General features: G+C 43.9%; 1 protein-coding gene across 1 annotated transcript in view; it reads left to right on the forward strand.

The window, feature by feature from the left end:
• The window catches only part of PHKA2 (phosphorylase kinase regulatory subunit alpha 2), a 74,563-nt gene that overhangs the window by 737 nt on the left and 60,460 nt on the right, over window positions 1-13,366 (forward strand). The window contains exons 2-3 of the mRNA XM_025201101.1: window positions 6,235-6,277; window positions 12,659-12,817. Of these exons, the coding sequence (XP_025056886.1) occupies window positions 6,235-6,277; window positions 12,659-12,817 (202 nt within the window). The remainder of the gene's footprint in view (window positions 1-6,234; window positions 6,278-12,658; window positions 12,818-13,366) is intronic.

Raw genomic sequence — 13,366 nt, forward strand, 5'->3', positions numbered from 1 at the left:
TGCAACAGAAGAGTTACTCTTTTCCCTTGCTCAAAAAGCAAGTGATAGCTACGAGTTGGCATATTCTGCCAACCTCTTGAATCAAGAGGTATGCCTTGAGTCTAATGAGGGGTGCCTTGAGTCAAAAGGTTGAGAACCACTGCACTACAGAGTTCGTTCCAATACCCAGGAATGAGCTGGACTCTGTGTCCCACATGATCCCCTGAACAGGTACCTAAATTTCTACCTCAGGGTTCTGGCTATTCTCTGTTTCCCATCCTGGACTGTCTATGGCAATGCTCTCATGGAACAAAGGTTGAATTTACTGATCTGAATTTTCCTCTCTTTTCTGCAATTGCTGTCAGTCACACAGTCCATATGATAAGCATGTCAGAAAATATGATAAAATGAAGCCTTATCAGTATTATTAAGATTCCACAGACTAATCCCTCAGTGATGTGGATGTTGTGCCTTCAAACATTTTGCAAGTTCCCTTGTGTGCTTAAACAGCCACCCACACTGACAGTTGCTTTTTGTTTTAGCAAGGGCACTATGTGGAGGGGAAGAAACTGTAAGATTTCACAGCTCCACGTGTGCATGTGTAGTTCAGATGCCCTTATTTGAAATGGTAGTTCCCCTTGGAGTTATTTTCCCTTTTTCCTCCATGCACTGAGCACATTAACATTGATGCAGTGTTGGGCGATACTAGGTAAAACCACTGGTTTAATAGACCTACACCTGTTAAAAATGCCTGTTAAAATGAGAGTAGAGTAATGAAATGGTGAATCCAATCAAAACTGCACATTTATATTGTCCCGTTACACATGCAGTTACTAATTACAAGAACAACAGTTTCACTTGTGAACAGATTCGCTATATCTATCTTCTTCATTAGTCACCTAAAAATAAAAGTTGAAGGAAGAAATAGCAATAATCTCAAAATTTCTGGTTTCTGTGCCATTATATCATGCTTAGCTTGTTTTTCAGGTTGAACAACAGCCTGTCTTCAAGTAAATACCCTTCTCTTTGTGAATAGCATGGTATAGAATGAAATCAAAGAGGATTTCTAAAATCTCATATAATTTTGACAATTTGTGTTTACTTTTGCATATTTCAGCTTAGAGACAGTGGAAGTAGATTTTTCACCTTCACTTTTGTTTCTGATTGGGAAATTCACTGTGAACTGTTCTTGCATGTTTACCTTCTGCTTCAATATTTAAGGTCCTAATCTTGCAAACTGCCCCCCAGTGCCAGGCTGACTTCAGCAGAGCTCTGTGTAAGCACAGGTGCTTGTAAGAGCATGACCTAATTCACAAACACTAGGGAAAAGTTTATTGCTTTAAAAAGTTCATTGGAATATATTTTAATAAACATGTCACGGAAACATTACAGTATTAGTCTTGGACTCTGTAAGTGCCGATATTTACTAAAGGTAAATTTGAAATTAAATTTTCCCTTAAATGGCCACATCCCTGGATGCCACTCCTGCAGGCATTTACACTCTCACTAAACTTTATTATATAGTAATACACGAGCCCTGTATATGAGAAAAGGATCATTTGTATCACTGAGTACAGTTCCCCTAAATCACAGACAACCATTTAACAGCTATTAAGTCCAGGAGAGTCCACAAGAACATTTATTCCAGCCTTCTTACCCACCCACAACAGAAGCTATAAAACACCTTCCAAGATCTTATAACCAGAGGAAACCTTTTAGTACAAGAGACCTGAAGCCTCAAAGGTTACAATGCACCCTAGAAAGAGAGCTGGAGAGGGCCCTGCCAAGGCATTGGTCTGAATTTGTTAGGTGAAATATGTCCAGGTGATCCAAAGTGGTGGAATATACTCCACACCACCAAGGCAGGCAAAAAACCAACATCAGTCCCTACTAATCTTACATGAGAGAAAACTAATTCCTAACTCTTAAGTGTATTAGCTGGGCACCTGAGAGGTTTCTCAGTGCCAATCAGAGCAACAGTGCAGCCCAACCAACCTACCATCTCTAGCTGTGGCTAATCTAATCCTAGATGCTTCAGAGGAAAATTTAAAATAAAATAAAACAAACAAAAAGGAACCAGAAACCAGTTTAAGAATGCAGATAACTATCAAAAAGTGTGAACTACAGGATTAATTAAATGCAGCATAAATATTGTCTGACAAGTGTTGTAAGCATACTGACAGCTCCAAAGAGAGGGATGAACAGAAAGGATCATCACAACTACCTGGTCCAGCCTTCCTCACTTGTGCACACAAGCCAAAGAACATCCTACAGTCTAAAGACTAGAGCATGTCTGCAAAAAGTCATCAAAATTGCTTCAAAGACCCCCAATGCTCAACCTTCCATGTTACCAGAAAATTGCATCTGTAATTCGCATCAAGCTCCACGCTCCACCTCTGGGTTCTGCTCTGCATTATCAGCAAGCTCAGAAAACCATCATTCAACGCCAGTCCCACATGCAAAGAACTACATGCAGCAATTGCATCTCCTTTGAACCCTCTCTTAGGGATACCAGTGAATCGAAGTCTGGTATCACAAGGTTTAATTTCCAACTCCAGAAGCTTCTCAGGTTCTGTCATGAAACAATTTAGGTTCCTTGCCTCTACTACACTGGCTGGGTTGTTCCAGAATTTCTCTTTTCTGATACTTAAATTTTTTTTCCCTAATTTCTCTCTAAAAGTATTCTTGACCAATTTATTCCTATTAGGCTGTGTAGCAGCATTATCCTTTACCGTAGATAGCTGTTCTCTTTCCCTGGAATGCACTTGTATTCCACGTATACATAGAGTAACCACATGCCCTATTAACCTGCATTTTGCAAAGTTAAAAAAGCCAAGCTCTTTTAATAACCTCTTATTAAAAAAAAGTTATCCATTTCTTCATTACTGGGAGAATTTGAGCACACATAATCAGGACTGTACCCAAAATTGTAAATGTTTTCATCAATGCCTTGTACAGAGTTTCTGGCTAAAATTACTTTAACTGATCTTTTCTAGGAATTAGCTTTTCTCACAGCAACATCACACTGATGGCTCATGGTCATTTTATACTCAACCAATAGACCCAGATCCTTCTTCTCCTCTGTTGCCACACATTTATGAGCCCTCAAATTCTATCAAAAGTTATCCATATTAGTCCCTTAGGCATGACTTTGCAGTTTGTACCATTTAATATCCTCCTGCTTCTATTGCTCCACTCTTCAGGATCATCTAATGCAAGGGTTCTCAACCTTTTTCTTTTTGAGCCCCACCCCCCTTAGCATGCTATAAGAACTCCAGGGCCATGCGCAGGAGAGGACTGGCCTGAATCCCTGGCTCCATACGCACAGCCCCTGGCACAGCGAGTGAGGAGCCCTGGGGCCCCATACACCTGTGCAGCAGGAGCACAGAGGCTCGCTCATCCACCCGCATTGCCACCCACAAGATGCAGTCTCCCCACAGGTGGCAGCAGAGGGGCTGACTGGGGCATGAAAGTCAGGCTCCTGCCCTGCAGGCTTTCTCCCCATGGCTGGCTGGGTTGAAATTGCACCCTGCGGTCACTGTCTACACATGTGTTTAATTGCATGTGTTAACTCTACTATAGGATAGTACTTGTCCCCTACAGCTCTATGCTACACACAACAGAGTAAATTAGTTTACTGCACCCTAATTCCAGCGCACATGTAGATGGTGATATTTTACTGTGGAGCTAATTAGTCAACTCAGCAGTAAAGCACGCATGTAGATACGCCCTATACGTACCAAGGTCACCAGGGACAGTAGTAAACAGGATGAATTTCAAGACAGATACCTGGAGTAATATCAGTGGTAACTTCTCCATCCTCATGACTCCCCTTTCAATATAACTCACTGCAATTTCCCCTTTAGAGAGATCTGTATAGGAATAGATGATAGGTAGATCTCTGTATAGATAGATCTGTATATACATAGAGCTGTAGATAGATATAGAGCTGTGGAGAGAGATTTGTATAGGAATAGATGATAGATCTGTATACAGCTAGAGAATTGTGGAGAGAGAAATCTATATAGATAGATCTGTAGAGTTAGATTTGTATGTAGATCTGTAGATAGATTTGTATACGGAGCAATATAGATCAATCTGTAGATAAATCTGATATATAGATGATAGATCTGTATATAGGTAGAGCCGTAGATAGAACTGTAGCGGGGTAATCTGTATATAGCGAGATCTGTAGAGAGATGTGTACATAGATCTGTAGATAGATTTGTATATGGAGAGATATAGATTGATTTGTAGATAGATAAATCTGTATATACAGATGATATATACAAATCTGTATATAGATCTGTGGATAGATAGGTCTATATATGGATATATCTGTCGAGAACTATATGTATAGATAGATACCTAGATCTGTAGACAAGAGACAGATCTGTATATAGATGGATGATAGATCTGTAGATAGTGTGCGGGCTGGGAGCAGTCCGAGGCCCTTTTTTCACGCGGCGGGCTGTGGCCAGCAGCCCAGACATGCCGGGTCGGGGAAGGCAGGCGGCACGCTAGAATTAGGCACGGACGCTTAATGGTTGTTTAAGATTGTTTACTTACACCGTACATGATCGCAGTGCAGGCTGGAAAACTTCCAGGAATACTTCGCTTAAGCCCTAGTTTAAGGACTCGGACAGAGCTCTGGATTCACTCACACGAAGTTTTCGAGGCTCCGTGGAACCTGCGCGCAGGGAAGGGTACGTCGAGGGATCGTTCAGCGACAGGGAGAGGCGAGAGGCTGATCAGACCCCTGTTGCCTTCTTGATATTCACGCTGGGTCCAATAGGCTCCGCAGCACTTAGAGATCTTCACGAAACATGAAGTCTCCTCCTCCTGATGTTCATGGAGTCCTCCAACTTGGGCGGAAACCACTCAAGCCTCTTATACGGCTAGCAAGCCAATCGCTAGCCGCCACGTAGGAATAATTTAGAACTGACCAATAGTGGGGCACAAATTTAAATACAAATGGCGGGAACTCCTTGCAACGTGCATTTCTGTGCTGCAACGAAGAAATGCACCCTGCAAAGAAAGCTACAAACAGCAGGAAAATAATTTAGCAGTGCCAAAGCGCACACAAACAAAAATCACACCCTTGGGTTGTGACAGATAGATTTGTGCATGGACAGATAGCTATAGATCAGGGCATTGGCGACACGTTGAAGGCCACGGGAGGAGCATATGTCCCCCTGAGATTGACCCTTGCCAGCTGGGGAGTGGGGGCGCTGAGAGAAGTGCCGGCAGCACTTCCAGTTTTGCCACTGGCACTTCCAGGGTTGGCAATCAGCCTCTGAGGGACCTCCTTCCTCCCCCAGTCAGCGGTCAGCTGCTGGTGCCCCCCAGACTCAGGAGGCACGAGTCACCCATGGATCAGTGGTTCCCAATCTGTGGTACGGGTATCACCACTGGTACGCAGACAACCTGTCAGTGGTACGCATTAACAGATTTATTATAATTACTTTCTATGACAAAAATTTTCTGGTGGTACTTAAGGTTGTATCATTTTAAACTGGTGGTGTGCAATCTGCCAGAGTTCGGGAACCACTGCTATAGACTGATCTACAGATCATGTAGAGCTAAATCTGTATATACATATGATGGATCTGCAGCTAGATCTGTGTAGATCTGTCGATAGAGATGTATGAAGAGTTAGAGTCGCACACAGATCTGTAGATAGATTTGTATGGGGAGAGAGAAATACAGGCGGATTTGTAGATAGATAAATCTGTATATACCGGTGACAGGTCTGTATACAGATCTGCAGATAGGCCTAGAGACAGACGTGTAGAGAGAGAGATGTACAAAGACAGATCAGTGGATAGATGACACATCTGTAAATAGAGATCTATCTCCCTCCAGACCTCTCTAGATCACCAGACCTACCTACCTGGCTACATAGAGCGATCAGCAAGTACCGCCGCACAACCCCACCTCTGCACCCACAGACCTCTCCCCCGCCCGCGCCGAGTCGAGCCCGGGGAGGCGCCCGGGCAGCGCGAGCGCCGGCTGCAACGGGTCCTAGCAGCTCCATACAGCAGGGACATCTTTCAAGAGACTTTGAAACAAAAAACAAAACAAAAAAACCCCGCGCTCCTAATAGTCAGGAGGGTTTTTCCCAGTCTGCTACCGCTCTTTTCTTTCTTTTTTTTTTCTTTTTTTTTTGCGGGTGCCTTGGCGCGTCCCCTTTTCTACCGTGCTGGCCGGGCCCTGCTTGCATCCCTGGCTGGGGGCCGGCTGCGGGCGGCGCAGGTGCGCGCGGGGGCTGCGAGGGGACACCATCCTGTGCCACCAGGTGAGCGCGCCTGCTCTGTCTGCGCACGGCCGGGGATGGGGAAGGGGCTGGTGCTGCTTGGAGCAGGGGGTGGCACTAGGTGAGCCCCTGCCTGGGTCCCTGCCAGCCCTGTTGGTGCGGGAGTCGGGGGCTCCGGGCTCCACCGCTCCGCGCGCCCCTTCCCGCCAGGGTCACAGAAAAGGTGATGTGATCTCTTGTATTGGTCCAACTCAACGCAGTCTTGTATTCGTGGGTCTAATACAAGAGATCATGGAAAAGATGTGCTCTCTTTTATTAGACCAACTCAACACGGACTTTTATTTGTTGGCCTAATAAAAGAGGTCACATCTACCCACACAACCATGTCTGCCTGTGCCCCTAGACCAAGGGCAGACAGTTATTTTGGGCAGAGGGCCACTTACTGAGTTTTGGCAAGCCATCGAGGGCTGCATGACAGGCAGCCCAGGGCAGATTAATATTAATTTTTAGAAAATTTTCGGGGCCCCGCGGGCCGGATAGAATGGCCTGGCGGGCCGCATTAGACCAAAATGGCAACAACCAATAGACAGTTTGATTTTCAAAGCTGACCCCTTTTGGGATCCCTTGGTCACGCTGTGGGCTTTCACTGCAGCTAGCGGGAGGGAAAGGGGCTGAGGGCACAGGCCACTTCAAAGTTACTTGAATTCTTCATAGAAAAAAAATTTGATTAAAAAGGTTCCTGTTTTTTGGCACCCCCTCCCACCAAAAAGGGTGGGGGAGGGGAGAGGGGAAGGTCTTGCATTTGACAGCTGAAAATCAAACCACCTATTGGTTGACAAGGTTCTGTGGTTAGATGTGATATTTTATTAAACCAGCTAATACAATACTGTGTTTAATTGGTGTAATAAAAGATATCATATTTTTTCTGTAATCACTAATAAGACCAACTTATTAGACTAAGTTGGTGTAATAAAAGATATCACGTCTACCCAAAGAACCTTGTCTGCCAAACTGTCTGTCCTATGCTTTTCAGTGGAAAATGTTTAAGGTTAATTTTTTTCCTTTAATGAAAATGCCAAATGTCAGAGAAAACCGTGTTAGCTTCTGGGTGCATTTCCCTGCCTGAGCTCCCTAGCTGGCTGCCCACATGGGCTTCCCCAGAAGCACTCACTGGGCGGCTCCTCTCCCTGGACCCAGACCTCGCTGTGGTTGCTCTTGTGCCCATGCGTCTCAGAGCTACCAGTCTTGTGCACCTGATGGGGTCACCCAGGGCAGACAGGCCCGTGGGGAGGTTCCTGGCAAATTGCGGCCTAGCCCCTAAGCCCTCAGCAGCAGATCTCAAAATGTCAGGGTCTCCCAGGTGGGAGATTTCCTGGCATCTGGGGTGACTCCCTCACCATGAATCGAGGTCATGTGGCTGTTTCCCTTGCCATGGCCCCCTGGTTGAGCCTCACTGGTATCTAGTGAAGTACAGTTGTTGGCTTAGGCAGCACTGGGCTTGTACAGTCTGTCGTTGTAAGAACTTATGTAGAGTAAATTATGCTATGAAGTGTTGCATGAAGTGGTGTGTTACCCCAAGTAAGCAACATGTTTGCTCTTCAAGAAAAGGCTGGTGAGAGAGGTGCTGGGATGCTGCCACAGGTAAATATATATAGTGCTGCATTTTCTCCATAACATAGAGGATGAATTTTTGGATGTATGTATTAAAACCACTGAAAAATATCCTGTCCCTCAAGTGTATAACAAATACTGTACTCTTCTTGTGTGAACATCAAAAGCAATCATCAAAATTGTTCTTTCAAAAGTGTAAGCATGCTCAGGAGATGATCTTATAAAATAGATCACAGATGCATGAAAGCACAGTGAGCTCTTAAAGCTATTTTAACACTGTGTTTACTGTAATGTTGAATGGCTTGAATTGCTGCCAGAAATGTGATCCTGCATCACTGACGGAGCTTCTGAAACTTCCCTAGCATAGATGCACTGCAGCAACTTCTAGCATATGTGGCTTTTGAATAACATTCATCTGACAGGACTGAATCCACAACAGAGCTGGTTTCAGTGTTGCTAAGAAACACTCTGTTTAGTTTGTGCCTGTTATCACCCACTTCATACCAGATTCATAGGCCAGATTCTGATTTCAGTTATGCTGAAGTAGATCTAGAATTACTGCATCAACTTCAGTGGAGTGGTGTCAGATTTATCCTTGTTTAACTTGCACAAGATGTTGGCCCCTTGTCTTACAGTTTTGCTTGATATACTGAAAGAGTGATGGTGTCAAGGGTGGTAGGCAAAAATGTGACCCACTAGATATGTTTTGGCTCACAGATCTGCATAAGCACATACCATAGTGCTCTCTATTTGCTGTGCTTCTCTGCTTCATCCAGCATGCAGTCACTGGGTGTAAAAGTTGTGGTGTCCTTTGATATGGCATGCTTCAATTGAAATAGTGTAGCATATAAAGATGGACCCAAGAATATTTTTCCATGAGTCAGGTTCCAAATATACTTATTTGCTAAGAACTATAAGGGTGCTTCCAGATGATGTTTGTTTCCCCGGGGAAAAGTAGCAGCGGCACAAGGTGCTGCTGCTGCAATGCCTGTGCCATGCACACTGTGGCGTGCACAGCACGTTACCCCAGGTGGGGTAGGGGAAGCTGGCCCCAGCAGCCATACCTGGGGGCCTCCCTGAAGGTAAGGTGGCCTTGGCAGGATGCCTGGCTGACAGCCAAGCATGTGGCTCCAACTGTCCAGGCTCTGCTCTTGCGTGGTGCACGCTGCCGCCATGTGTGCTGCCCCACTTTTTCTCAGTGTGGGTTTCTTTTGACCCTGGGATCTCCTGGGGTCAAACACCTCTCCCCGCACTGCCAGGTAGCAGTGTGAGGAATGCCTGTACATGTGGCATGTGACGCCACAGACGGGTCTGCAGTGCCACATACCTCATATCCATACTTCTCTGGACATGACCTACAAGGCTGCCTAGGAGGGTGGTAAGGCCCAAATCTGCTTTTGCTGAAGTCTCTATGAGTTGTGTCATTGCCAGCAGAAAGCTAATACCATATACATTTCTGAGTGAATATGACTGGGTATTAGTTAAAACCAATACAAATAATGAAAAGTGATATAATTGGTGTAAGAAATCCATGGAGCCTTATGAAAAAAGCACTGGAGTAGAACTTAGGAGAACTGATTTCTGTTTCTGGCTCTGCCACTAGTTTGCTTTGTGACCTTGGGCAAGGTCACATTTACTTCCCTGAGTTTCAAAATGAGGTCTTGGGAAATTATACCACTTTGCTGGGGGGGATGCCCTTTATGATATAATAATGAAAGGTATACTTTGAGAGCTATCCTGTTGTTATTGGTTAATAATAATAATACACATTGGAACTGATCAGTATTTTTCCAAGGACAGATTGCATGGTTTTATGAAATGTATGAGTAAACGCTCTCATTTTCATAAAGAAGTTTTTTAGAAAAAACAGAGTCCCTTGACAATGATCACGTAATAGGTGGGAAAAGATTATCAATGCAGTGCCTATGCTTGACTGCACAGAGGTGTTGTAAAACATCTTGCCCTTATTTCCCCACAAACTGTAAATATTGCATTTTCCTTTACAGTCATAGATTTAAATGGAAGTGTTCACCTAGCCCGATGTAGAGAGGAACAGTGCCTCAGCTGTTTTGTCATTTTTCCAATATCTATTTGGTAGGCAAATTTTAACTTTTCCTTTTGAAAAAAAGTAAACCAGGAGTACTAGATGAGAAAAGGATAGGTGGCTGAAATGGAAACTACTTTTGGCCATTTTTCTTTTCCCTTTTTTCCAGTTCATGTTATAGGCGCACTGGATTGCATTCAGTTCCTCACAAACCAGCCAACCAAACAGACCCTGATGGTGATCTAACTTAATTTAGCCTTCATTTATCTGATCAACTAGACTAATGAAAGCTAAAATATACTTTAGATTGGATGCTGAACTCAGTTATATTGATCTAAGTGTGTAGTAGTTCCAGTGAAGTCAGTGGTTAGTTACTTCACTTTCCTATTAGTGCAGCTGAGATCAGAGTAGCTGGAAAATTTGTAAATAGAAAGAGATATCGTGTGTAGAACCACATATCAAATTATGACTTGTCTGGCAGTCGGATCGCTGCTGCAGAGTTTCATGGCTTTGTGGAGTCTGTTGACTTCAACAGGGTTCCTTTTTACATGCAGACCTGCCAGTGCCAAGGGTTGATAACCTTTTTGGACAGGCTGAAAAAATACAGCTCTCTCCAAAGCAAGCCAGCATTTGTAATACAGATTACAAATTTGTACTGCTGTCCCTTCATCCTGGTGCCCAGTTGCCAGCACGGTGTCGTGTGAGCTGGTTGCTGCCAGAATGCTGCTGGTATCCCAGCTTCCTGGGTCAAATGGAACCGCTTGATTGATGGATCCAGCCCACACAGACTGTAGTTTGTTGACCTGGGGCCCATGCAGATGGATTTACAGGATCAGGGCTTACCAATCTAAACTAAAGTTAATAATGGCATTGTGACATGATACTCTTGAGACGTGGAGCATCTTTAAGTCCTATTGATAGCTGCAGAAATTCAACCTACCTGTCATCAGAGACACTTAGCACCTGGTAAGATTGGACTGTTTGAATAATAAGAATCTTACAACACAGACAGAGTAACTTTAATTCCCTCTGTTCCAAAGCCTCTTGACTTGGTCTGATCCAAAGCACTTGGGATCAGCTTTTGTCCTACGTTGGAAGTGCCTCTGTTTAGTCCCTGTGGTTCCGGTTATAGAGTAGGGTTCAGAAACCTTTTGAGAATGGCAGACTGAAAGAACACAGATTGGTTTAAGGTGGGCTGCCACTGCCTCTTATCCCTACCATTGAATTGCTGCTGATGTTTGTGGGCCGAACGAAATGACTTGGTGGGTCCTGACCCAGCCTGTGAACTCTTGGTTACTGATCCCTGATACAGCAAATTAGAAAAGCTGGGTCTGCTGCTGGTTATTGTTTTGGTTTTTTTGTTTGTGCAATCTTTCAAAAACTGAAAACAGCTCAGACCCTGGAAGTTGAAGGGTCTCCTGGAGTTTTATAAGGATAACTTTTTTTCCCCCCCAGAAATATCCTTCATAGTGGCAGGAAGCATTTTCCATTGCACATTGGCACCAGGCTGAGAATGAAGCCTCTGGGCAGGGGGGGGATAAAAGCTGTCCTTAGGCAGCTGGGCAATCTCTGCAGTGCTAGAATTACAGCTACAGAGCAGTTCCTCCCTGCCTAAGTAAGTGAGAAGTATTACATCTGCCTTTAAGAATTGCTGCTCTTCCTATTCAAATTAAATTGGACTTAAGGTTTCGTCTTCAGTGTTTTGTTTTGCAATTTCTCCTCTGCTCTTGCTTGTCTTGCTTAGGAATGCCTTCAGCAGGCAATCCTTGTTGGGTGTTTGGGTGACCGCCTTACTCCATAAAATGAATGGAAGTATGTGAAGCACCAGAGGGTTTGCTCACTCTGGAAACCTCTATGATTTGCAGTGTAAACCCTTTGGGTGGGGACCATTTTTTCAATAGATGTATACTGTACATCTAAAAGGCCCTAGTTTAGGCCTTGCAGTGCTATTGGATCCAACAATGGTAACGCATATTAAGCCTGTAAACATTCCCTAAGTTACCACCTACATCTTCACTGATCACCCTTTGAGCAGCTTTCGGAACTTTAAAAGTCGTGGTGACAAACTGAAGGAAGTTCATAGTGAAATGAAAAATTAGAAAGGTAATAGATGTTTTGGTAGAGCAAAAGAGGTTGCTCAAAACTGCTTGAAAGCTGTGCTCTCCAGGCAGCATAGATAATGGTCATAATTAATCTGAATAATTTTCTTCTCTGCACTTTCCAAGGGAGGACTGGAAAGGTTTTACTTACATTAATGGATGTAGAGATCACAAACCCTGTGTGAGGTATATTAGGTAAATATTACTTTTCATACTTTTCTGGGAGTGGAAACAGCAGTTAATTGACTTCTCAAGATCACGTGACAAGGAAGCTACACGTTTAAGCATGGATACCAGATCACTTACTTGCCTGTTCTGTATGTGAGCATGCTGCCATGCCATATAATTAGTTTTATTTCAAACAACCTATTGCTAGATAGAACTGACTATTTTGCACGTCCATCTTATCCTTCTGGGTAGGCTGAGAACTGCTCAGCTGTTAACTGTTGAAATAGATTCTCCTTTCACTGTAGTAATGGTACTCTTAGATCTCAATTCAAACCCACTATAAACTTTTGAATGGTCACAGAGTAGAATAAAACTGGAAACGTGAGGTCTGGTGTGTCTTTGTGCTGTTTGCGTTACCATTTGATATGGAAAGAGCTACTGCAGTTCAGTAAATTGACTTTAAAATGATGATACCTGTGGATTTGTTTGTTCTTTCATTAGAATCCAGTTACAGGACTGCTTTCAGCCAGCATTGATCACAAAGATGCTTGGGTCCGGGACAACATCTACAGTATTCTGGCTGTGTGGGGCCTGGGAATGGCTTATCGGAAGAATGCAGACCGGGATGAGGATAAAGCCAAAGCCTATGAACTTGAGCAGGTATACCTAATTACCACATAATGATATGCTTATCAGTGGTCCCACTGCATTTCTTTAATTATTTTATGAGATATTTATTATTTACGTTGGCCTAGTACCCAGCATATTGCAAGGGCTTTCAAACTAATGGGCAGTCACAATCCCAGCCCAGATTAATATTTAGATTTGGAGTATTTATCTGGTCTCTATTACCATAATATCAGAGTGCCTACACGTTCTTCGGCAATAGGGGCATGTTGTTGCATGGGGGAGTGGGATTCGCAGCCCCAGGTTGATCTCGTCCCTCAGCCGCTGCCACTGTTTTGCCTCAGTATTGAGTCGTTGGGCCTTGAACTGGTGCGCACCTTGGTGCACTCCTCACTTAACGTCAACCTGGTTAACGTTGTTTCATTATTACGTCGCTGATCTATTAGAGAACATACTCGTTTAAAGTTGCACAACATTCAGTTATAACATTGTTTGGGGCGCCTGCTAGTAGATTCATAGATTCATAGATGTTAGGGTTGGAAGGGACCTCAATAGATCATCGAGTCCGACCCCCTGCATAAG

The sequence above is a fragment of the Alligator sinensis genome, unplaced genomic scaffold, assembly GCF_000455745.1.
Source record: "Alligator sinensis unplaced genomic scaffold, ASM45574v1 scaffold583_1, whole genome shotgun sequence".
NCBI lineage: Eukaryota > Metazoa > Chordata > Crocodylia > Alligatoridae > Alligator > Alligator sinensis.